The 26,270-nt window shown below is 41.2% G+C and overlaps 1 protein-coding gene across 1 annotated transcript in view; it reads right to left on the bottom strand.

Annotated features, from left to right (window-relative positions):
- Positions 1-4,370: 4,370 nt before the first annotated feature.
- LOC132355630 (leucine-rich repeat-containing protein 37A-like) overlaps positions 4,371-26,270 on the bottom strand; it is a 53,396-nt gene continuing 31,496 nt past the window's right edge. Inside the window, 9 exon segments of the mRNA XM_059908070.1 lie at positions 4,371-4,591; positions 4,694-4,846; positions 4,928-4,982; positions 6,365-6,414; positions 10,829-10,933; positions 11,358-13,168; positions 15,206-15,324; positions 24,502-24,576; positions 25,123-25,194. Coding sequence (XP_059764053.1) covers positions 4,697-4,846; positions 4,928-4,982; positions 6,365-6,414; positions 10,829-10,933; positions 11,358-13,168; positions 15,206-15,324; positions 24,502-24,576; positions 25,123-25,194 — 2,437 coding nt within the window. The 3' untranslated portion in view covers positions 4,371-4,591; positions 4,694-4,696.

The following is a 26,270-nucleotide window of genomic DNA, read 5'->3' as shown; positions in this document are numbered from 1 at the left end:
TGCTTTCTATTTTCTTGTCTATGCTAGTTTTAAAATATGTCCGCAAATTCTTTGACTCTTCTTTCTTCAAAAGGTGGAGTCTAAGTTCCCTCCTCTTGAATGTGAGCTGGAACGAGTGACTGACTTCTAACCATGCTATGTGGCAGAAGTGGTGCTATGTGCCTTCTGAGGCCGGGCCATAAGAGGAATAACCTCTGTCTCTCTCTCGGACAGCTCCCTCTGGAGGAAGCCAGCCATCATGTAGTGAGGACACTCAATCAAGTAGCAGGTGGACAGACAGGCCCATGCAGGGAGGAAAGGAGGCCTCCCTCTAACAACCAGCACCACCCTGGCAGCCAGGTAAGCCAGTGAACCACCTTGGAAGTGGACCCTCCAGCCTCAGTCCAGCCGTCAGATGACTGCAGCCCTGGCCGATATCTTGAGGACCTCGTGAGAGACCCAGAGCCAGAACTGCCCAAGATATTCCCCTAAAGGCTTGACTCAGAAATTGTGAGGAATAAATGTTTACTGTTCTTTTGAGCCACTATTTTGGTGTGATCGGTTACTTACCACCAGCTACTCAATACACTGTCTGATTCAGGGGTTGAACCAGACAGACTTGAGACCCTCAGTGTATTGAACTGGCATATTAATGAATGATGCCCTCGTCACGGTTGGGGACTTCGGTCCTGGGCTCCAAGTCCTTTCCTCTACCACAATACTTGCCATGCCAACAAGCCACAGATTTTCCTGGGCACGAAATTCCTCAACCCCCTACTGTGCAAATATACAGTAGGGTTTTATTGTTCGGGGGGGGGGGAACTTATAAGCAGAACAATAACAGAGTGCACTCAAACCCCCAAGCTTTCAGAGAAGGGGATTAGACCAGACTTAGCTGGATTGTGTGTCCCATGACCAGAGTTCCCGTAGAGGAGGAGCCAGCCTGGAGTGCGTCACAGTTACAGGGATGGTGAGGCAGGGAAGGTCTATACTACTAACAGTGGCAACTGCTTGGTGACAGAAATGGTCGCAGTAGGAGGGGGAGCCTAGTTTTTCCATTGAGCTCGCTGGTACCTGGTGAGCTAGCTTTTTGCTGAGCTACTGAAAGGGGAAAGGAATGAGTGTCCAGAACTATCCGAATTATTTCTCATCACCTTCTGGATTCCCAGCACCTCACTGATCTCCATTCCCAGGTTACATTTGGACCTGATCATCTGGAATTTGTCATGAAAGATCTTAAAAGTACAATCTTTCCTTCCCTGAACATAAGCTCTTGTCCTTTCAGTTATTCTCACTCATGTGTATCCAGTGTACATGCTCTTCAGTTGCATCAAAACCTCGGGTCTGGTGCCCCATTTTCTCCCAGTTCCTACTTGGTCTAAACAACCAAGTTGACCTCTTGGCCTCTCTACTTTTAGGCCACCATCAAAGTACTCTTTATAAAACTCAAGCTTGGTCATGTCTCTTCTCTGTTTAAAACATTGTAGTTTGTGCTCTGTTTGGTCAACGCCATGTGCCTTGACCAGGCCCTTTGGGATTGGTTCTCTGCTCGACCGCACAGCCTCACCTACTGCCCTTTCCTCCTTGTGCTTCATGCTTCGGAACACCAGACTGCACACGCTTCAAACCCACCCAAGGTTTCATGCCTCTTGCCTCTGTACTGTCCTCCGTCTAGAATGCCTTTCCTTCATCTCGTCCTCCCAAGAAACTTCTGTTTGGCTTTCTCCTTCTTCCCCTCCTCTAAGCCATCCCTCACATTTACTCCTTTGCAGCCAACCAAGAGCTGAACCACTTCTTGGTACACTGCCATTGTCATGTCAACACACTGTCTTCTATGTATAATATGTCTTCAGGTGTCTGTGCCTCCTCTCAGTCTTAAGGCCCCGCAAGAGCAGGGACTTTGTCCTAATCAACTCTTTCCCCAGCACCAGGCACAGTGTCTGGCATATAATCCAGGCCCAGATCAAGTTCGACCTTTTTCATGGACCCTCCCTAGCTTCCTAACCTTCCCTCCTCTGAATCCTACAGTTTTCTTCTCTGTATCATTTTTGCCCTAATCATATATTGTCTCATTTCATTATCTTTTAAAAAGTGGCTAACTTCTCTGACAGATTTCATCGGAATCAGAATTTGCATTCATTTAGTAGCTGTTGGCCTTGTATCTCCCTCTCCCCTTCTATCTCTCAGGTCTCAGTAAGGAGTTCGGCTCTGAGCTAGTTTGTCCACCATAAGATGGTGACAGAGGCAGCCCCAGGCGGCCATGTTTGGTACCACCTGACCCTGGGCACCCCTCCTGCTTCTGGGCCACAGCCAGGGATGAGTCCCTGATCCAAGGAGAGACGGCTCACTCACAGGCTGGCCGGGTGAAGTCTCTGGCTCTGGCAAAAACACTGCCCAATCTCGGTCAAGCTGGGCCAAGCAGAATCTTACTCTTGGGAATTTTAACTTAGAAATATGGTAGGGTAGCATTTGAGACTAATTAAAAAAATGTGCAAATCTGAGGTAGTATGATGCAAAAAATATTCTCTAAGCCTCATTTATGTACCAACTTTGAAGTAATGGAAATATCCCAAACTAGGAACCTGGAGCTACCTGGAATCCTGGGCCACACTTTGGGAAGCCCAGTAGTACAAGGATCTCTACCCTTGGTTTCTCGTCAGCTCCCTGTCTTTGTGACCACCTCTCTTATTGAAATCAGACCCCCACTCATTACAGAGTTTGAGCGGGCATGGGGACTTTCTGCTCTTGTGACCTAATAGTGTAACCAAAGTGCCTAGTACTGTACCTGGTCCATAGCAGGTGCTCAATAAACAGCAGCTGCCTCCTTCTCCTCATTGTTATCATTGTTATCAACTCTTTGGTGGCAAACACAGCTTATACTTCTCTGCATCCCTGTTGCAGTCTAACAGTTCTGGGCTCCAACCTTAACTCACACTTTTGGACGTGGGGCCTTGGGCCCTTGAGCAGGTTACCTGCATTCTTTAAACCCTGTTTCCTATCTGTCAAACGAGGATAACAAGATATGCTTCCACGGACTGTTGGGCTAAATAAGAGCATAAGACGCCTAACCCAGGGCTTGGCACCAAGCAAGCAAGTGGTAAATGTTAGCTGCTGCTGCTTCCTATTGTTAGTAGTATTAGTCATGCGCCTTAAACACAGTAAATACTTGTTGGCTCACCGAAGTCACCGCCCAGAGAAAAACACTTGTTTTTCATTCTCAGTAAGAACCTTTGGGAGGTGACTTGGGCAGGCACTGAGAGAACAGATGTCTCTCATGCAGCATCAGCAAACTCATAACTCAGAAGAACTGATGGGCCGTTCACTTTGCTTGGAGCCCCACCCAACCGGCAGAACCTGCTGGGCTATCTCCCAGGCCCACTGATCCTCTGGGGGACCGTGTGCTATCACCCCATGGCTTGCACCGTTCTTCACCTCATATGACTAAACCACCAGCACCACCTGTGGTCATTTTGGTAGATTATCAAATCTTGTTCATTCAGAATTTCTTTTACTCATTAATGTATTTAACTCTCACTGACTTAAGAAATGCGATTAGTGACTTTCTTGGCAGGAGTGGAAGAGCCTTTGCACCTTCCACAGGTGGCACTGTCACTATATAATCACTTGGAATCATGCAGCCCTGGGCCTGTGCTGGGGGAGGCAGGAGGTGGGTAGGTTTGGTGCTGGGCTGAGCTGGAGGGAGCCGAGCAGCACACAACTGACCCGCAGTGGGGTCAGGAGAGGCCAGGGCCTGAGGAGGGCCGTCTTGGGCAATGGCTGCTCTCACACATTCTTCTTTCCCCTGTCTTTCTGGCACCTCCCTGCTAGTTATCCAACGGTTGGGATTTTTTTTTAAAGAAAAAAAACAACCCAATGGGAATTTTCCACCAGCTTGAAATGGTGGAGAACCCCCTACCTTGGTACACAGGGTACACATCTGTACATGAGTTTGAGAAGTTGGGAGAAAAGTCAGGCCTTGGCTCCACAGTGGAGGGAGGCCCAGTGATCCAAATATTCTGGCAACCCCAATGACCGTACGAGAGGGGCCAGAAGTAGATGATCCACTATGGGCAGGAGGTCGGGCATGTTGTAAATAACTGGTACTTGATGAACCAGGAGAGAGAGCACCAGAATAAATTGCTATTTGATTTACTCATCTATGCCCCTTGAGGATGGTATGTTTTCCAGTTCCCAGGGACTGATGATACTGGGGAAACAAGGGAGGGAAGCCCCTCTTCATCCTTCTACTCACCCTCCTTTGCCCACGTTTCCTCTTGTGGAAGTACTGGCTACCATGAGGGATTCTAGTTTCAGCTCTGCTTCTTCTTGCAGGCCCCTGTTATTGGTATATAAATATTCAACTATTTACATTTTAATTGCTTACCACCTGGTTAGACTTGGTTATGAATTTATACACTTTAATATAAGAAAAAGAAGTATTTTACAAGCAATGCTGAGAAGCCGATATTAAAAAACAAAATTTGCAGGTGGCTTGAGGCAGAACAGGGTTCACTCTGTGGCTGTCTCGTGTGCGGTCTCACTTTCCTCACCCGCCTCTTCATCAATCCAATATGCAGCCAGAAGCTTCTCTGCTGGGGCTTTGATGACTTCCCTGGGGTAAGAAGAATAATGCCAAGACTTTTACTTTTGAAAGGAACAATGATAGTTTTCATTATTTCCTCATTTTAGATGAGAATTTTAAATTGTCCCCTACCATTTACGGTACATCCTTATAGAAGTACATCTCATCCTCATCAGAAGACTCCCTGTCGTGTAGCTTTTGTGCCATGTTTTCCTTGCGTGTGGCGTTGAGAGGCCTATACATATCCCTAAGCCAAAGTGGCCGCCTTCTCCCGAAAAAGCCCTCCTGGAACACAGAAAGGGAAATATTAATTCAGCATCTCCCCTGCTTTCTCTGGCCACAGTACTATGTCCCCTTCAAATTTACCTGACTCTCACTTTCCCCTGAGCTTCTCTGACGCAGCAGAAATCGAAAAAAGCCCCTTGGAGGAAAACACACACAGTTAGTGTTACGTGTCATTTTTCATCTCTCTCACAATGTGTTCTCTCTGGTCTTATTAGGACTAAATGGGTACCTCAGTCCATAATCACAATGAGCAAAATCACCACAGACCCGGGATCTTGAAAATCATTCCATGCATGCTGGCCTTCCAGAAGTTCTCTGTGTCTGTCCAAAATGGCCCCCGCCCCGTGTCTCTGGGGAGACCTTTGCATGTGGCTTAGCATGGAGTATAGGCAGGATTTTCAGCCCCGTTCACCTTTCTTGGCCCTTGGCCAAGTGCCCTCGTGCAGTGAAAACACTGCACAGCGGCGCTGGGCAGAAACACGTTACTCTCTAGATGCGCTTCACACCAGTCCGCTTCGGACTTAGTCGCACATGCAGCATTTGCTGGGGGTGTGGCTGTGGGGAGAAGGTGCTTTTATTTTCCTGGCTGCTCTATCCTATCCTATAAGTTGAATCACACCAAGTAAACACCTGAACCCAACTAGCAAAGTTATCTATAGCTCTCTGACTTTCATACTGCAGGCTGTCACTGAGGTGTCAGTGAATTGTGAAATCAGTTTAAAGGCCATGACCAGCAGGGAAACACGAAATACTCTTTTTGAATACAAATAGAATAGAAAAAAATCAGAGTGCACAATAAGTTTGTTTCAGAAACTACTTATGCCCATATAGTATGTGTATACTGAATTGTGACATAAAACGGAGCTCACAGCCCAAGCACAGTGTGATCAGTAGAGAAGTCCTCAGTGGAAAGGGACACTCTTCTTTTTGATAATCACTAGCAGTGTGACCATGGGGCAAGATACTTTCCCTTTCTCTTTCTCCATTTCCTTATTATAAAAGGAAGAGACAAACTACTGTCTAAAGTTTCTCCCGGTTAAAGTTCTATGAGGTTTGGATAAAGGGAATAGAGTAGGGGCCTGAAAAACAGTAGGGCGAGAAGGGAAGTTTTCTTGCCACTTTACAGAAGGGACTCATATGTGCTACCTTTCGTCAGCTTTGAGTGAGGCCAGCCCCTAAATCCCCAACCATGTGGCCCTCCCTACCCCAGAGCCTCCTAGAAGGCCTCTGGCCTGGCCTGATGCCTAGGAACCAGGCACCAGGCCAGCAGGAACAGGTGCAACCAAAACCTCTCCCCGTCCACCCTCTTTCCTTAAAGGACTAGTGAAAGCAGATGAATCTGTGCCAGTCCTGTTCTAACTCAGCTTGGGCTGGGGAGCTAATTCTGCTGATCAATACATTAGGGTAAACCATTAGGGTAATTAAACATTCTTCCTGCCTTTGGTGAGGAAATTGAAATAGGTGAGTTCTAAGTTCTCCTCTAGTTGTAAAATTCTGCTTTAAAAGACCAATATTTACCTTCTGCTTCTTTTCTTATCTTCCCCTTTTGCAATTCGATGAGAATAAATCTGTTTTGAAAGAAAACATGATCATGATTATCCATTACAACTATTTCCAAATCCTTATTCATTCCTTTTTACTTTAAGTCTTATCTACCCAGTGAGATGATAACTTTTTGAAGGAAAGGAATTCTACCCTGTTTAATAATCCTTTGCCTCTTCCACAGTACCTAACTTAGGGTCTTGCATGCAGCTGGCGATATATTTTATTGACTGTTTTAGATAACGTTCAACAGATCGTTCCTAATAAAAACTCTTAGAAGTAGGAAAAGAAAATAAAAGTATCTAGCAGAAACCTAAGCCTTGTTTTAAAGTCAACAACAAGAGTAGGATGCCCATCATTACTGCTACTATCGATCAATGTGGAGGAGGTCTTAATCAGTACGAAAAGAAAAACGAAGTCTTGGAAAGGAAGAGACAAACACATTTGCATATGAAATGAGGGACCTAAAAAGACCAAAAGAATCAACCGAAATTTTATTGGAAGTAACATGAGTAAGATGGCTACATACAAAATCAAGAGATCAACATATAAGCCTCAACAGCTTTCCCATATAACACAAATAATCACTAAAAAACAGAAGAAACATCCCATTCACTATATCAATAAAAATGCATAAAGTACCTAGGAATAAACTTAACCAAAAATTTGTAAGACCTATGTGATGAAAATATTAAAACTTTTCTGAAGGACATTAAGAAGAAGTACTACATGGCATGAGATACCATCCTCCTAGAATGTTGTAAAGAGGTCAATTCTCATCAAATTAACCTACAAATTCAATGCAATCCATTTATATCCAAAATAATTTTTAAATAAAACCTGGCCAGCCGACATTTGGTAGAGAATATGTGTAAGAATAGTTATGAAATGTATGGAAAAGAAGGTCAAAGAGTAGGACCTTGCCCTACCTGATATAAAATATGTTATAGAGCAACTGGAATTAAGCAGTGTGATATTGGTACTGGTACAGGACAAGATAACTGGATCACAGAATAGAGTCCAGATGAAGATAGTACATGAGACCAGGGAAGAAAGAATAAACCATTCAGTGAAAGATTTGAAAACAATTAGATCTTCATGTGGGGGGGGGGGGAAGTTAGATCCCCTGCCTCAACCACACTAAAAAACAAATACAACAAATTCTAGACAGATTACAAAAGTACTTGAAGAAAATATTAGAGATTATTTTTACGTCATGAGGTGACAAAGGCCTGGCTAACAAAAGCCACCCCACATGAGCCATGAGGAGAGGACGGGCAGATATGGTGGCAGACTGTCAACACACCTCCTACTCTGCACAGCCCTTGCCCCCCTTTCCCCTGGACTGTTTGTCTTCTTCTTGTTGACTTATAAAACTCTTGGGAGTTCCCTGGTGGTCCAGTGGTTAGGGCTTGGCGCTTTCACTGCTGTGGCCTGAGGTTCAATCCCTGGTCAGGGAACTAAGATCCCGCAAGCTGCACAGCACGGCCAAACCCCGCCACCCCCAAACAAACAAACAAACAAAAAACTCTTTATAGTAAAGAAATACTGGTTTTCATTGAATTTCAGTGTTTCGAATCTTTCCAGTGTTTTTGTCTCTAAGGAGACAAGACAAAAGAGTGAAGTAGGGAGCACAAGCTTTGCAGTCGGGTGAAACTGGCTTCTGCTTTTGGTTTGGCCACTGGGGCCTTACATTGATCTCCTTCATCTATGAAGGAGGGATAGTAATATCAGCCTCACAGAACTGTGGGCATTAAATCAGACAATATATGGAAAACTCTTCATCTTACGCTTGGCATGAATCAGTGCTAAGCTGGTGTCACAGACAAGATGGTGGACTATATCAAAGGCTCTGCTTGTGGCATCAGGCTCTGAAGATTATAAAAATACTGCTTTTATTTCCTTCTAATACCTTTATGTGGTCTTTTTTCACATTTATGGAAATATGTTTATTTAAGATGAAAAAGGGGGATCTGCTATTCTTTACCCCCCAAATAGTTAGGCAGCTAGTCTATCACCATTTATTCATTTTCCCCCACTGTTTGGAATATTAAAACATGACATTTCAGAAGTCTTAAGAACACATGGGTCTATTGCTGGACTCGATGCTACTTCAAATAAATATTCGGTTGCATGATTCCTCACTGTGGAATTGACATAACGCCTCATCTCTCTTCTGTTGAACACCATTAGTGTCTACCATAGGAAGAACACTGCATGGCCCCTGTCCTCTAAGAGCTTATCATATAAGTGGGGAGAGGAAATAACGGTTAGGACTCCTCGCTTTCGCTGCCTAGGGTACAAATTCAATCCTTACTTGGGGAACTAAGATCCCACAGGCCAAAACAAAACAAAACAAAACAAAACAAAACAAAACAAATGTAAGGTTAAACTCTAGAGAAGTTAGAAACAATAAAAAGGGGACTTTACAGAAATTCTAAAAAAGCAAAAGGCCACATGCCACCTGGAGATGTAGAGGGGACAGTCTGGGCAATGGCCAATGACTAGCAAGCTGACCCCATGCTAGTCCCCAGCCTCCTAGGCTCAGAAATCATACTCTTCCTCACCAAGAGACAACTCGCGTCTTCCTGTTGTGGCAGTCTCACTTTATCAATATCACAGGATTGATCAAAAATCAGAATGCCAAATTATTACTTGACAAGGAGAAATACATCTGTTCTACACACAGGGCATCCGTGTCTACACAATCAGAGAATTACCTTCTGTGGAGACAGGCCTCCGTGGCACACTAAAGCACAATCACACAATCGAAGGCTACTTGGTGACAACAGAATTAGAAAAGGAATCAGGTGAATCCAGAATTTAATGGGAAGGCCTGAGGCAGCTGGATCCATCCATCTCCTCAACAGGCACAGCCTGGCTAGCGGGCCTGACTCTTCAGTTCTGCTGCCTAAGGTGCCATCTCTACTCTCGGGCAATGTGAGGACGGGCGCTGCCCATGTTGGTCTCTCCTCACCTTTTCTATGCTTTCACTACTGACCAACCCTCCTGCAGATAGACACATTTCTCTTTAGAAGTTAGTACATCATGTCAGGTTTTATTCAAGTCTGATAGGCCAGGAAGCCATTGGTCCTTACACATCTCTGCTCAGCGCCATGATGTGCTAACTTTGGTGTTTCTCTCTTGGGGGGCTGCCTTTTAAAAAACTGCTTCCCACTTTTGTGAACTCTGAGGGGAGGGGACTGCTTTGCTATGGCCCCTAAGAAATGGTGACAAACCTCACAGGACTAGGATCAGGAGGGCTGGAGTATGCAGGGAAGGCTTTATGAAGAAAGATATCTGAACTTGAGCTGGCTTTTGAGAGGTTCATAGGACTTCCACAGGCAAAGCAACATCAGGGAATCTTAGACGGGCAAAGGCACAGACAACAGCAGGCACGGACGTGGTGTAACCAGCGTATAGGGAGGAGCTGCTCTGGCTGCAATGGAGGGCTGCCATAGCAAGAGAAAAGGTAAATAAAGCAGGTGGGACTGGTAGGGTAGAATCAAGATTGCCAGCTTATTAAAATCACTCTTTTAATGTTAGCCACTGCCTGTTGGGAAAAGTAATAAACCATTATGTAACTGAACAGAAGATAAACAGGCTAGCTCCAGGAATAGGCTACTATAAATATGACATGCTTTAGGGTAGCCTGCTGCAGGATTTTACTTGCAGTGTTTTAATGGAACCTACCTACACAATTCCTAATACACTGGAGAAGCAAGCTGCTAAGTAAGCCTAAGGAATTGACGAGATCACACTTTGATCTTTTAGGCATGTCCTTTTAGCCCTCCCAGGGTGACTGATAGCTCCATGAGTATGGAGATCGTATGTCTCTCACCACTTCAGCCAACAAGGAAAGAAATAAACAGTAGAATGAGAGTGACTGGTGAGTACATCAAATCAGCATAGTTTTTGAGTTGAAGAAATTTTACTATCATGTCAACTCTGGCCTTCTTATAAACTGAACTTGTCAAAACAGTCCAATGGCTTGTTATCATGGATCCAATTCCAAAGAGATCTCTTGGGAGTGGAGCTCCTTTCAAAATCCTGTGGGGACTTCCCTGGTGGCGCAGTGGTGAAGAATCCGCCTGCCAGTGCAGGGGACACGGGTTCGATCCCTGGTCTGGGAAGGTCCCACATGCTGCGGAGCAACTAAGTCCGTGCGCCACAACTCCTGAGCCCGCGTGCCTAGAGCCCGTACTCCACAACAAGAGAAGCCACCGCAATGAGAAGCCCGCGCACCGCAATGAAGACATAATGTAGCCAAAAGAAAAAAAAGAAAAAGAAAAAAAACTCCTGGGAATATACTTTTCAGTAAAAGAACAAAGTGTATCTCAGTCCTCATGACTAAAGAGAAGAATCAAGTAGTAGTAGGTGGAAAGGTGGCTTTGATTCTCAGTTTGTGGGTTCTGAATCTGAATGAATTATTGTCCTTACCTCAATGAGACAGAGAAGTGTAACCAAAATCGTCACTACTACAGTTACAGATATTGCCAAGATGAGTTTGTTGTTATAGCCATATCCTGGAACTTCTTTTGTGAGCTAAAAAAATAAATAACAATTTTTTACAAACAAGGAGATAGAAGGGATGAAAGCTAACTAGTCTTAAACCTATTCTAAACAATAGCTAACTATTCTTAAACTACTATAAAACCCAATCCTTTCAGGCGAGTAGCTTCTATAAGAACAAGCCAAATTTAATGTTATTAATCTTATCATTAGCATTTTCTTCTACAACTTATTTATCTACAATTTATTTATCTTGCGTTATGTCCTTTTCTCGTCTACCCTAGGAATAGTGGCACACTCTCTCAATGAGTAAAGTGGGAGATCACTGTCTTAGCCAGTGTCATGGCTGAAGATAAGATACAGACTAGGAGCCCGTGGTATTCCTGCTTGGGCACGTCCATGGCATGTCCTAAACTGAGTAAAAGTCCAGGTCCCATGTTTCAGGGGTTCTCCTCACCTCACTTGACTCCTGCTCTTTCTGCTCACTCTGGGCTTCTGTGCTCTCACTGATATAGTTGTCACTTTTCCACTGGCCCGTATCCCATTCCGCTTTGGACACCTTTACTTCCTGCTGCTTGCTGAGAAGCTTCATCAGGAGGCCTGTTCTAGAGATGAGGTTGGCACAGGCCAGCTGCACGTGGGTGTCCGAGCAGTCTATTATCAAAGTCTGGATAACACGAGAAATGAGCCTTCGCACGTCATTGTTGGGGATGAGGGACCGTAGCTGCTGGTTTAGCTGAGTTTCAACTTGATCACCCGGGGATGTGAGCCCTGGGAAAGTGAAGCCTGTGGGCTTAGAGGATAATTCAGTGCCCGTGTTGTGGTGCTCCCACTGTGTTTCGTTGGTGTGTTGAACAGGTGCCATACTGTTGTCTGCAGCAACAGCAGAATGTGCAGTGGAGACATCCTTATGGGTAGTGTTTTCAGGGCCGGTTCCTCCGGGCAGAGTAGAGTTTCCTGAGGAAATAACTTCTTCAGAAACATTTTGTGCAGTATTGTTTTCTGAAGTAGTGTTTTCTGTAGAAGGGTCTGAAAGAGAAAATAATTCTGGAAAAGGATTTTCCTGAGAAGTCACTTCTCTTGAAGGTGAAACAGCTTCTCGCGGAGGGGAATTTATGAGACTCCTCACTACAGAGAACGGCGGGCTTGCAAGCATCATTCTATTGAGTGAACTTTTCTTTCTGAACTTTCGACTCCTTTTGCCTTTGGGTTTTCTCTGGACCCGATGAGTCCTAATTTTATGGAAGATGTATTTTTTCCCAGAATGTGAGATTAGTTCAAAATCCTTAATATTTCTAACTCTAGCCTTGGCATCCTCTAAAACAAGTATAGTGTTGGATAAGTCTTTTGATTTGCTTTTAACCTCAGATGGGGATTTTGGAGGGATGGAGGCAGACGGCCTGACCTTGAAGTACTGTTTCAGGGTAGAGGAGCCTGCTGCCTTGTGTTCTTTGATAAATGAAGACTCCGCATTGGAGGACTTTCCCACCAGCTTCCTGGGCCTCTGCACCATGAGAAGCTGTTTCAGCTTTCCTGGGGATGGCCTCCTGAGCCTTCTTTCTTCGGCAGTGCTCGCCACAGATGGCTGGGCATTCTGTTTCCTCCTGACGCTCTCATCTCCCACTGCTTGGAGGTGCATTTTCTGTAGGCCCCTTGGGCCCTTGAGGACCCTGTTCACTCTCAGCAGCTTTTCCTCGGTACTCTCAGTCTTTGCTGGGCTGTCTTTCTGTGGTTGGGGAGTTTCCAATTTCTTTAGATAGAGGTAGCGTTTAAACATGGCACTTAAAAGGTTGGAACGCGTACGCGTGGCAGGTTTTTCCTCCTTTTTAACCTCATCAAATTTTTCTTGAGTTTCTGCATCTAACACATTTTCCAGAAAATGGAGTTTCCTCAATTTATTTTTATTAGTTGAATTCTTGCGTACAGGTTTAACAGAAGGGCTCCTTGTATTGTTTTTCAAAAGGCCCAGGAGCATATCTCCATCTTGTGTATTTGAAAAAAGAAGTTGAAGGAATGGTAATAATGTTGATTCCACATCTCCTAGATTTCCCTCTGAGATGTAAGGCAGTATGTAACTTCGTGCACTGATAATATCACTTTCATTTTTAAAGTCCAGCTGGTCATTCATGAAGCCTGACAAGCTGACAGCACTTTTATCTGAGGATGCCCTCTCTGGCTCAATAATCAGCTCGGTGCTGTTGTTCTTCTTCCGGGCTTGTAACACCTTCATCAACGATCCTTCTGCATTCCCAAGAGATGTTTCTTCGTCTGTCAAAAAAGAAGAGACTGTTTTTGATCATTGAAGACTGATGGGACAGATTTTTGTCAGTCCACAGCCAAATGAATTAGGAATCAGTCAACGTCTGAGTGCCACTTAGGAGAAAAAGAAGCCCACACTTAAGCCTATGACTGGCAACAACAAAATGTGAAAAAGATATCTCCTGAAAAAGTGGCTATCTACTCAGAAAATTCTGTAGTGTGAAATATAGTAACTATATTCAGGATTACTCCACTGGTTCCCAGGGGCCAGTACTCAAGAAGAGCCAAGGCTGGAAGACAAATACTCCCCTACTCAGCTGGACTCTCCGCAGATCTACTGTGACTCCTCACATTCACATACCCCATCCTGTCCTGCCTGAGAGGCAGAGGCGTGTGAGGCTTCCTCTCTCCACCTCTTCAGTGTGCTTGAGTTCTTGCTACTGTCACAGATGACCACGACAACAACCGCTGCTAACAGGTCGTCATCTGGACATGTCCTTCTCCACCCACCCACCGAGTCCTTTGCTCAGTCCCTGCTTCCATATACCCCAGCCCCTGTAACAGAAGGCTCTATACAGAAAAAAACACTATATCCGCCCTGGCTCTTTGCTAAAATTTGGGCAGGGATCTGGGCTATAAGTTAAGAGATTTGCCAGACTGTATGCCAATGTGGAACGTTCAACAAATCAGTGGAATAATAAACTTGAGGTCGTAAAATGCAGAAGGGAAAAAGCAACTTCTGTCAGATGGCTACTTTGCTTTCATTTCATTTTCCTTCTAATATTTCCAGCTATACTTGGGGAACCATCCAAAGCTTCTGACTGTGTGAAGGTAATGTGTACCATTGTGTAGCTGGGCTTCTCTTCCAAAAGGATTAAAAGTATTTTTGGTGAGGGTCAAGGAGGAGGGAAGGGTCATGAGAAAGGAGGAGCATGGGCTTGCAGAGAGCCCCAAACTGGGGACAGGAGATCGGGGCACTAGGGTCATAGCACTTACACCTCTGATCTTGTTTTTCCTCACCTGTAAAAGGAGATTAAAAATGCCTTTACTGCCCACTTCTGGGGGAGAAGGGAGTAATATAATTAGTAAAAAAAATTGTTTGGGGGAGTTCCCTGGTGGTCTAGTGGTTAGGACCCGGCACTTTCCCTGCTGTGGCCCGGCTTCAATCCCTGCTTGGGGAACTAAGATCCCACAAGCTGTGTGGCACGGCCAAAAAAATAAATAAAATTGTGTTGAAAAATCAGCAATATTGTCTTTATACAAGTAGCAAAGTGTTATTATTTATGAGGTGCTCTCGATCACTGAAAGAGACCTGTATTCAAGCTACCTGGGCATGATAGCACATTTTGGAAGTCATCAAGTTAGTGCCAATAAATCTAATATACAGAAAAATGGTTGAAAGCCCCTGAGTGTTTTGTGGATAGAAAAGCTTGAGATTCAGAGCAAGTTCAGAGCTGGACAGTCTAAGAATAAACTAGCTCTCCCAGCCATTAGAAGGGCTAGGTAGCAGCTTCTGGTTATGGAACCAGAAACTCTCAGGCTCCAAATAGGACATAAAACAGCATCTCTTGTACTCTGTATAAAATTGCAGAAACAAACAAAATAAACAAAAATATATTTGTATCTGTCCTATAAGACAAAGGGTACTTGAGACCTAATGTATATAAAATCAGTTTACAAACTGTGATGCACTATATGAATAAGTTCTCGTTTGCAGAGAGCACAGCATAGGATATGTGGCCATTAATGTTAATTCCCTTCCCCCTTCCATTCCTTTCTCTTGTTCCTTTATGTATGCGGATCATTTACATTATTAAGCTAACAATGTAACCCAGCCATTATTAGCTTAATAATGTAATCAAGAATCTGATTTTTAGCAAGGGGTACTTCTGAGAAACTTAGGAAGCTGGAGCTCTGAATGAATGAATTAAAATAATACAATTACATCATTAATTTTAAAATTTATCATTGATTAAAAATAAAAATTAAAAAATTAAAAAATTAAATTAAAAATTAAAAATTTATTATCCCGCAATTGAGACTCACCGCAACGTGTGACGTCTGTCAGGCATTCACTGTCACAACGCAGCTTGACTGTCTGACAGACAACCTCAATAGTAGTTTTAAATTGGCAGAGGCAGCAGGCCATACGGCTAGGTAAGATCCTATAAATGGAAACACAGGTAATTAAATTCGTGGTAAAAGAGTTACTTGAGTAGGTAGAAGAGGTAGGCCAAGACCACCACAGACCAGTGCAAAAAGGAGTTCTTGAGGCATATGGGCTGGACAACTGGATAAGGGCTGGTTGGCCAACTGCTGCTCTTGACTGTTGTAAATAAATATAGAGGAGGAGAGAGGTGCCCAACAGAAGGATTAGGATGGCAGTAGGCATGGTATGTCTAGCAAAAAGGGAATAGGGATTAGAATTGGGTGACATTGATCTGTAGTTTAATTCAGAAGTATCTCCTTCCCACCCAAAAGCCTCACTTTGGGTTGAGAGTACACAGGAAGAAGGCAGACTTCTAAGAAGAGTCTGAATAAGACCGCACCTTCTGGAGTCCCTTTCTCAGTTCCTATTTGTGAGTAGTAATATATTACAAATTATTCTAGTAATAAAAAAGCATCATGTGGGCTTCCCTGGTGGCGCAGTGGTTGAGAATCTGCCTGCTAATGCAGGGGACACGGGTTCGAGCCCTGGTCTGGGAAGATCCCACATGCCACGGAGCAACTGGGCCCGTGAGCCACAACTACTGAGCCTGCGCGTCTGGAGCCTGTGCTCCACAACGGTAGAGGCCGCGACAGTGAGAGGCCCGCGCACCGCGATGAAGAGTGGCCCCCGCTTGCCGCAATTAGAGTAAGCCCTTGCACAGAAACGAAGACCCAACACAGCCTAAATAAATAAATAAACTTATAAAAAAAAAAAAAAGCATCATGTGGTTAAACAATAACAGAGATCGCATTGGCCAAATCTGGACAAAAGGAACATTCCAAAGAATAACATTATCATTATAATAAGGTATAACATAGTTAATTTTTTAAAAAGCACATGAGTTCATAATGATACTCAAAATGAAAAGTGGGGGAGCTCTTCTTTATAGAATAATGTCAGCTAATAAATGCAAAAGGAATGACAGAATTAGGAAAGTGTCATTTTGCAACTATCAATGTAATAATCGATTCAGACAAGGATTATCACTGATGCACAGTTGGGTGAAGAGTTGTTTGAAAGTAGGATCTTCACTGATCCCAAACTATCACCCCACATATTATTTATCAATTACCAAGGGGAAAAATAACTTTACAATGGAGAGATATGGAAGATACCACCTTAGTCAAGTGATCAAACTTAGCACTGGGCCACCTGAAGCGCTGAAGTATGAAGAATACATCACCTATATAGTATTCTTTCCCAAAATGTTTACTTTGAATCTAATGAGGAAACAGACAAATCCAGATTGTGGGGCAACTTACAAGACAACTGGCTCAGACTCTTCAAAAATGCCAATGTCATAAAAGACCAAAAAAAAAAAAAAAAAAAAAAACGAGGGAAATATTCTAGATTAAAGGAAACAAAGACACGACATGCAATGCCTAATCTTTAATTGGACCCTGTATCAAAACAAAACAGACTTAAAGAATGTTATTGGCTTCTGGCCAAGATGAAGTAACAAGGTCCAAATTTTTTTTTTTTTTTTTTTTTTTTTTAGGGCTTTCTCTAGTTGTGGCAAGCGGGGGCCACTCTTCATTGTGGTGCGTGGGCCTCTCACTATCGCGGCCTCTCTTGTTGCGGAGCACAGGCTCCAGATGTGCAAGCTCAGTAGTTGTGGCTCACGGGCCTAGTTGCTCCGCGGCATGTGGGATCTTCCCAGACCAGGGCTCGAACCTGTGTCCCCTGCATTGGCAGGCAGATTCTCAACCACTGCGCCACCAGGGAAGCCCCAACAAGGTCCAATTTAACCTCCCACCTGAAACAATGAAAATATCAGACAGAACATATGAAACAACAGTTTTCAAGAAACTGGACCTCACGCAATAAAGTTCATTGATCCCCAGAAGATGGGAAATAAATGAAGTGATCCCTATAATTGCCCTAACTTACTTCTCTGAGAGAGTTTCCAGGTCATGGTACAGGGAAGAGAAGTCCAGGCAGAGACTGGTGGACTCCCTGACTGAGGAAATGGAGCTGAGAGTCTGGGAAAACCAAGGTAACTAGAGTTCACAAAGCAGAGTATCAGAGAGAAAAGAAGTGCACAGACAAAGACCTCTGGAGATATGCAGAGGGATCTCTTGAGAATTCAACAAAGTATTGGTCAGTACATTTGTGTGAGGAATTCCTTGATGCCAGGAAAAGAACCACATGAAAGGATTAATAATAAGAATAACTGGATATCACACAGGGTTGTAGGAATAGTACCTGTTCCTACAAGTCAGACTGGAAAACCTCATGATACTCAGAAAGGACTTGTCTCAGTAGGTGCAAATAACGAGCTCCAGACTACAGGCTACTTGGACTCCTACCCAACGAATCTTAAAAGCTAGACCTAAAAGAATAAAATTGTTCTGAGTAACTTAATTTCACCCAAAACAAAGCCCAAGCATTTTACAGGAATATAAATATATATAGCACACAATAAACTAAAACTCACAATATCTGGGATCATATGAAAAATTGCCAAGCATGCAAAGAAGTAGGAAAATGTGACCCATACTGAGGAGAAAAGGCAATCAATCAAAACTAACCCATCATCTATACAGATGTTAGAATTGGCAGAAAAGAACATTTAAAAAGTTATTATACATGAAGAAAAGTTATTATAACTGTATTTCATATGTTAAAAAACCCAGACTAAACCCTGAAAATGTTAAGTACAGGCATGGAAAATGTAAAACAGACTCAAATTGAGCTTCTAGAGATTAAAAACAATGTCTAAATGAAAAAGACATTGAACGAGGTTAATGGCAGATTAGACACTGCAGAAGAAAGGGTCAGTGAACATTAAGGCATAGTAATAGAAACGATCCAAAATGAAACAAAAAGAGTAACAAAACAAAACAACAACGAAAATGAATAGAGCATCAGTGAGTCGTGCAACAACTTCAAGTGGCCTGATACATGTGTACCTAGAGTCCATGAAGGAGAGGAGAAAAATAAAAATTTGAAGAAATAATAGCCAAAATTTTCCCAAAATGGTAAACACTATAAACTCACAAAGTCAAGAAGATCAATGAACTTTAAGCATAAGAAACATGGACAAAACTACACCAAGGCACAAAAAAATAGTCAAATTGCTCAAAACCAGCAATAAAGAGAAAAATTTAAAAGCAGACAGAGGAAAAAACTATACACTACATACAGAGGAACAAAGATAACAATGATAGCAGAATTCTTGTTGGAAACAATGTAAACGAGAACTCAGTGGAATAACATCTTTAAAGTAGTGAATTGAATTCTATCAAACTAGAATTCTATACCCAGATCTGTCAAAACAAAAGCAAAATAAAGACTATCTCAGACATACAAAAGCTGAAAGAATTCATTACTAGCAGACTTTCACTATAAGAAAGGTTAAAAGAAGTATTTTTAAGCAGAAGCAAAATGACACCAGATTGGAATATGGATCTACACAAAAGATTAAGAATACTGGAATTGGGACTTCCCTGGTGGTTCAGTGGTTAAGAATCTGCCTGCCAATGCAGGGGACACAGGTTCGATCCCTGGTCCGGGAAGATCCCACATGCCGCGGAGCAACTAAGCCCGTACGCCACAGCTACTGAGCCTGCACTCTAGAGCCTGTGTGCCACAACTACTGAAGCCCACACACCTAGCGCCTGTGCTCTGCAACGAGAGAAGCCATCCAATGAGAAGCCGGTGCAGCGCAACAAAGAGTAACACCTGCTCGCCACAACTAGAGAAAGCCCACGGGAAGCAACAAAGACCCAACGCAGCAAAAAAATAAATTAAAAAAAAAAACTTAAAAAAATTTTTTAAAGGATTTTAGTCATTCGATATATGTCTCTGAGCACAATGGAATTAAATTAGAAATTAACAAATCCGAAAAATCTCCAGCTCTTTGGAAACTAAACAACACACTTCTGAGTAACTTTGTGGTCAAAGAAGAAATCAAAAGGGAAATCAGAAACTATTTTGAACTCACTGAAACTGAAAACATAATATGTCAACATATGGGATATTGCTAACGCTGTACTCAGCTTCCTCAACTTCCACCTTAAACTGGAAAAACGAGAGCAAATTAATCACAGAGTAAGAGAAGAAAGAACACAATAAAGATCAAAGTAGAAATAAATAAAATGCAAAACAGAAAAATACTATAGATATTAAAAGGATAATAAGAGAATATTATAGAATGCTTTATACCAATAAATTCAAGATGAAATGGACAAATTCCTTGAAAGACATACGCTACTAAAGTTTATTCAAGAATAAAGATATTAAAGAAATTGGATGTGCAGTTTAAAACCTTCCAACAAAGAGAGCTTCAAGTCCAGGTGGCTTAACTGAGAAATTCTACCGAACACTTAAGGAATAAAATAATGCCAATTCTACACAAACTCTACCAGAAAGTTGAAGAGAAGGGAATACCTCCCAACCTATTTATAAGGCCAACTTTCACCGTATCAAGATTACACAATGACATTACAAGAAAACTATAGACCAAAATCTCTCATGAACACAGAGGCAAAAACTCTTAACAAAATTTTAGCATATCAAATCCAATAATATATAAAAAGATGATACATCATGACCAAGTGGGGTTTATCTCAAGAAGGAAAGGTTGGTTTAATATTTGAAAATCAATTTACCCAACTTAGTACACTAAAAAAGAAAAATCAGGACGTCTCTGGTGGGGCAGGGGTTAAGAATCTACCTGCCAGTGCAGGGGACATGGGTTTGAGCCCTGGTCGGGGAAGATCCCACATGTCACGGAGCAACTAAGCCCGTGCACCACAACTACTGAGCCTACGCTCTAGAGCCCGTGAGCCACAACTACTGAGCCCATGTGCCACAATTAGTGAAGCCCGTGCACCTAGAGCCCGTGCTCTGCAACAAGAGAAGCCACCACAAGGAGAAGCCTGCATACTGCAACGAAGAGTAGTCCCTGCTCGCCACAGCTAGAGAAAGGCTGCGTGCAGCAATGAAGACCCAATGCAGCCAAAAATAAATAAACAAATTAAGAAAAGAAGAGAAAAATCGCATAATCATTGCAATAGATGCTGGAAAAGAATGAAAAAATCTAACATCCATTCCTGATTACAGAAAAAAACAGCCCTCAGTAGACTAGGAATGGAAGGAGACTTCCTCAACTTGATAAATGACTTCGACAAAAAACCTAACATCATATTTAATGGTGAAGGACAAAGTACTTTCTCTCCAGGATCAGGACAAAGGCAAGGATGTCTGCTCTCATTACTTCTGTTTCACATTGCACTGAAGGTTCTAGCCAGTGCAATAGGGCAACGAAAAGAAAAGAGATATTCAGAATGGAAAGGAAGAAGTAAAACTATCTTTATTTGCAGATAACATGATTATGTAGAAAACCAGATAGAATCTACAAAAATGCTACTGGAACTAACAAATGAGTTTGTCAAGTTTGCAGGGTACAAGATCAACATACAAAAAGATTAATTTATCTCAACAAACAAGCAGAGATCAAAGTTTTAAAATACTACTTATAACAGAATCAAACATATAAAATACTTAGAATAAATCTGACAAAGGATGTAAAAGACTTGCACACGGAAAAGTGCAAAATATTGCTGGGGGGAAATTAAGGAAGACCTAAATAACTGGAGAGATATAATGTATTCATGGATCAGAAGATTCAAGATTGCTAAGACATCAATTCTCCCCAAATTGATTTATAGATCAAAATCCCAGTAGGCTTTTCTATAGAAATTGACAAGCTAATTCTAAAATTCATAGGGAAATAAAATTTAGAATAACTAAAACAACTTTGAAAAAGAACAAAGTTGAAGAACTAACAGTAACTGATTTCAAGGCTTATGAAGCTACACTTTCAAGACATTGTGATAGTAGTGTAAAGATAGACAGAAAGATCAAGGGAACAGAATAGAAAGTTCAGAAGTAGAGAGATGTGGATAACTGACTTTCAGGTTCAAAGGCATTTAAGTGGAGAAACGATCGTCTTTTCAACAAGTGATGCTGGAACAATTGAATATCCAGGTGCAAAAAAAAAAAAAAAAAAAATGAACTTCCATCCAAACCATGTACAGAAATGAAGTCAAATTGGTTTAGAGATCTAAATGTAAAACATAGAACTAAAAAACATAAAACTATAAAACTTCTAGAACAAAACAGGTGAAAAATTTTATGACCTTGAGTTAGGCAAGATTTCTTAGATACAACACCAAAAGCATAATCCATAAAAGAAAAAAATAGATAAATCAGACACCATCAAAATTAAGAATTTCTGCCCTGCAAAAGACACTCCTGAGAGAATGAAAAGATGAGTCACAGAATGGGAGAAAATACTTAGCAACTTACATATTGGATAAAGGACTAATTTCCAGAATATATAAAGAACTCTCAAAATTCCAGAAAAGTATAGATAAAAGATTCAGAGATACAGATGCAAAATAAGCATCTGAAAAGATGTTTCACATGATTAATCATTAGGGATGCTACAGTGAGATACAACTACACACCTATTAAACTATCTAAAATTAAAAATACTGAGCATAGCAAGTGTTGGCCGCAACGTGAAGAAAATGCAACTCTCAAACGCTGCTGGTAGAGATGTAAAATGATCAAACCACTATGGAAAATAGGTATTTTTTAAAAACGTAGACATACACTTACCAATGATCCAGCCATTCTACTTGCAGGTATTTACCCAAGGGAAATGGAAGCATACATCCATACAAAGACTTGTACACAAATATTCATAGCAACTTTATCTGTAGTAGACAAAGACTGAAACAACTCAAATGCCCATCAATGGTGAATAGATCAATTGTGGTACATCCATATAATGGAATACTATTCAGCAATAAAGAGAAATGGATTACTGATATATACAACAATATGGATGAAGATTAAAATAATCATGCTGAGTTAGAGGCCAGTTAGAAAAAAGTATACACTGTATGATTCCACTTACATAAAATTCTAGAAAATGCAAACAGAAAGCAGATCAATGGTTGCTTGGCGATTGGGAAGGGCAAGGAACGATGGGAAGGAAGAATTACAAAGAGACATTAAGAAACTTTCTGAGGTGATGGACATTTTGATTTTGATGATGTCTTCGTGGTGTGTATGTATGTGTGTGTGTGAACACAGATTACTGTATGTCAATTATACCTCAAAAAGCTGTTAAAAGAAATGATATTATATGAGAGAGACAATTGGGGAAATTTGAATAGCAACTCTTTATTAGGTAATATTATTGTGTAGGAATTTAATTTCTTCAATACTGTGTGTTAACAGTATTGTAGTTACATAGGGAAATAATTTTTAATATCCAGAGAGGAGGGCATCTAGCTGACAAGAGAGGGATCGCAATTGCGGCAGATGCTGTGGAAGGCTGAGGAAGATGAGGCTAGAGCAGTGACCAACAGATGTGACGGCGTGGTGAAGACAGTCATTTGTCAGCTGACCTGACAAAGACGGTTGGAACAGACTGCTAAACGCAGGGCCCTTTCCGCCTGCTAATCTCATGCAATCCCCTCAGCTAGCCTTGGCATAACAGAAAGTTTCTATTAGCTTGCCATATTGGAGGGGGGATGGCACAATTTAAGGTGCAGTTAGTTGTGTAATAAACTGTCACAATACGGTCCTACAGAAATAGTTTTTTAAACTGCAAGAAAATGAAACTTGACCCTTCCCTCACAACATATATGAAAGTTAACTCAAAATGAATCATAGACCTAAATGTAACTATACAACTTCTGGAAGAAAACAGGAGAAAACCTTTGTGATTTTGGGTCAGACAATGGGGTCTCACACAAAGATTTCTTAGCTAAGACACAAAAAAGCACAAACCATCTAAGAAAAACTGCTAAGGGACTTCCCTGGTGGGTAAGACTCCGAGTTCCCAATGCAGGGGGCCTGGGTTCGATCCCTGGTCAGGGAACTAGATCCCGCATGCATGCCGCAACTAAGAGTTCGCATGCCACAACTAAGAAGCCCATGAGCCGCAACTAAGGAGCCCATCTGCCGCAACTAAGACCCAGCACAACCAAATAAATTAAAGAAATATGAAAACAAATTGCTAAATTAGAGTTCATCAAAAATTTAAAACATCTAGTCTTCAGAGACACTTTCATACAATGAAGATAAGTCACAATCTGGGAGAAGATATTTACTAAACACGTATCTAGGAGAAAGGACTTTTTCCATTGCTTTTCATATAAAGCACTCTTAAAACTCAATATAAATATCCAATTAAAAAACGGATTTGAACAGACACTTCATTTAAAAAGATATTTGCACATGAATAGACACTCAACATCATCAGCTATTACAGAAATGCAAAATGTGGCAAAAACCACGAGACGCAACTACACACCTACTAGAAAGGTTAAACGTTTTTAGAAAACAAATATAAGGATCAGTTGAAGATGTGGAGCAACTGCAACTCTCATAGCCTGCTAGTGGGAAAGCAAAATGGCACAGGCACTTTAGAAAACAGTTTAGCAGTTTCTTAAAAAGTTAAATATGCACTTAGCATATGATGAAGCAATCCCACCCTTAGGTATTTCACCCCAAAGAAATGAAAACATATGCTCGCACAAAACATATGTTCACACACACATGTGAGTGTTTTCAGAGGCTTTGTTCATAATAGCCAAAAAAACTAGAAACAACTCAAATGTTCATCAAATGATGAATGCGTAAACAAACTGTGTATCCACACAACTAGAATACTACTCAGCAATAAAAAGGAATGAACTACTGACAGGTGCAACAAAACAGATGAATCTCCAAACAGACTGGCTAAGTGAAAGAAGCCAAAAACAAAAGGCTACATACCACATGATTTCATTTATAAGATATTCTGGAAAAGGCAACATTATACGGACAAAAATCAGATTGGTGGTTGCCAGGGGCTGGTAGCGGGAGGAGGATGGATTGACTACAAAGGGACATGAGGGGTCTTTTGGGAGTGCAGAAGTTTTCTTTACCTCAAATGTGGTGGTGGCTACAGAACTATACGTTTGTCAAAACACATCACACTGTATATTTAAAAATAGTGAATTTTGTTAAGTGAAAATTATACATAAATAAACCTGACTTAAGAAAATAATACAACAAACCTAAAAAAACAATTGAGTGAAAACAAATGTAAGAAAAATCAACTTACAGTTTTTCCAATTCAAGGGTCATCATGAGGATGCTTTCAATTGTTGTAAGCGCCACTTGTGTTGTTCCCATGTCTCTGAAGGAGAAGCCCAAACATGCATGATACACAACCCAAAGACAAAAATTCTAAACTTAAAAAGATACTTAACATGTGATTACTTCAATTCTGGCTTCTTACTTGCCATACATGATAATTCCAAAGAGCTCTTATTGAAGAAATTTAAATGTGCATCATCAAATTAATGGCCTTGGTGCTGAATGGTACAATCATTTTTTATTATCCTAACTTCTCATTTTCAATTGCATCTACCTCTTTTGATCACTCTCTTTAAAAAAAAATAATGTACCCCTTATTCCTTTTTGCTTTCTGGGATAAATAATATTCCTACATGCATCTACATGTTCCATATCTATATGTGTTCTTCAACACTGTTCTCATTCTCTGCTGGCTGTCTTACCCATGTATATTCTTTCTTAATCGTTTTCTTTGCCAATAACTTTTATTTTCAATAACCCAGTCAAAATCTAAATTATGACTTTTTAGCCAAAGTACTCAATCTTTGACGAAAGTACAAAAGAGCAGAAATTATCTCATGAGCCATGAAACTGTTGCAATACTTACAAATATTTTAATGCTGGCAATTTAAAAAGATAAGAATCTTCAACTGTTGTCAAAGGATTATGATTGAGAATTCTGAAAAATGGAATGGAATTTAAATTATCTGCATTTTCAATTACTTCCATGAAAGCTTATATTCATTTTTTTTTTGGTACGGAACGTGAAGGTTTAAAAAAAAAAATCATTTTCTGTCTTTACCCATAAATCACCCTTGGCATCTGTAAAACACTCTTTCATTGGGAACTACCCAGGTCTCTAGATGATAAAGTGGAGAAGAGAAACAAACAAACAAACAAACAAATAGAAAAAAAAGTGGCTAGTAAAGACAAAATATGCCAAAGAACTTTTCAGGTTAAAAACCCTAGAAGTGACTATGCTGGTAGGAAGCCCTTGCTCTGTAAAAAAGTACTATTTCTAGTGTCCTCCATAATTCAAGGTGTTTTTCTTTCATCTCTACAAATTTTTTAACATTTCATGATTTAAACTACCCAGTGAAAGACAAAAATAGGGCTAATTCCTTGGTTCTGGAGCCAAAGAAGAAGAGATAAATCCAAGAGGAACTGGTGAAAGCCATACTCCCATCACATAGTCCCATGCGTATTCCTGTATCATAGCCTTTGTTACTGTGTATGTAATCACCTTGTTTACTTGTCAGTCTCCTAGATTGCCAGCAACTTGAGAGCAGGGACCACACTTTATTGTCATTATTATTCCTGTGCCTGACACAGTGCCTAATATTTACTAGGTATTTAATAAATGTTTGCTGAATAAATAAATAACATTTTGTTTATATATCAATAAAATAAACAAATTAATTGTGGGGAACAAAATTTTATTCCAAAACGCTGGAATAGATTTTCTTCTTAGTTCTTTCTTTCTTTTTCCTTAGTTCCTTAAAACAAATAAGGGGGGGAAAAAAAACCCAAAAGAAACAGGAAGAAAGAAAAGAATATCTGACTTTAGGTTAACTCTACTCAAGAATTATTAACGTATTTTTGCGAATATTGTAAAATAATTATCAAAACTAATATCTTTTGGGTTGCCACGCATCTGTGATCAGCATTTAACATTTAATCCTCACAGTAACCTTATGTGATAGATATATTACCCCATTGTACAAATGAGGAAACTGAGGCACAGAGAAGTTATAT

Source organism: Balaenoptera ricei, chromosome 20 (genome assembly GCF_028023285.1).
Source record: "Balaenoptera ricei isolate mBalRic1 chromosome 20, mBalRic1.hap2, whole genome shotgun sequence".
Taxonomy (NCBI): Eukaryota; Metazoa; Chordata; class Mammalia; order Artiodactyla; family Balaenopteridae; genus Balaenoptera; species Balaenoptera ricei.
This window is presented reverse-complemented; position numbering and strand designations above follow the sequence as displayed.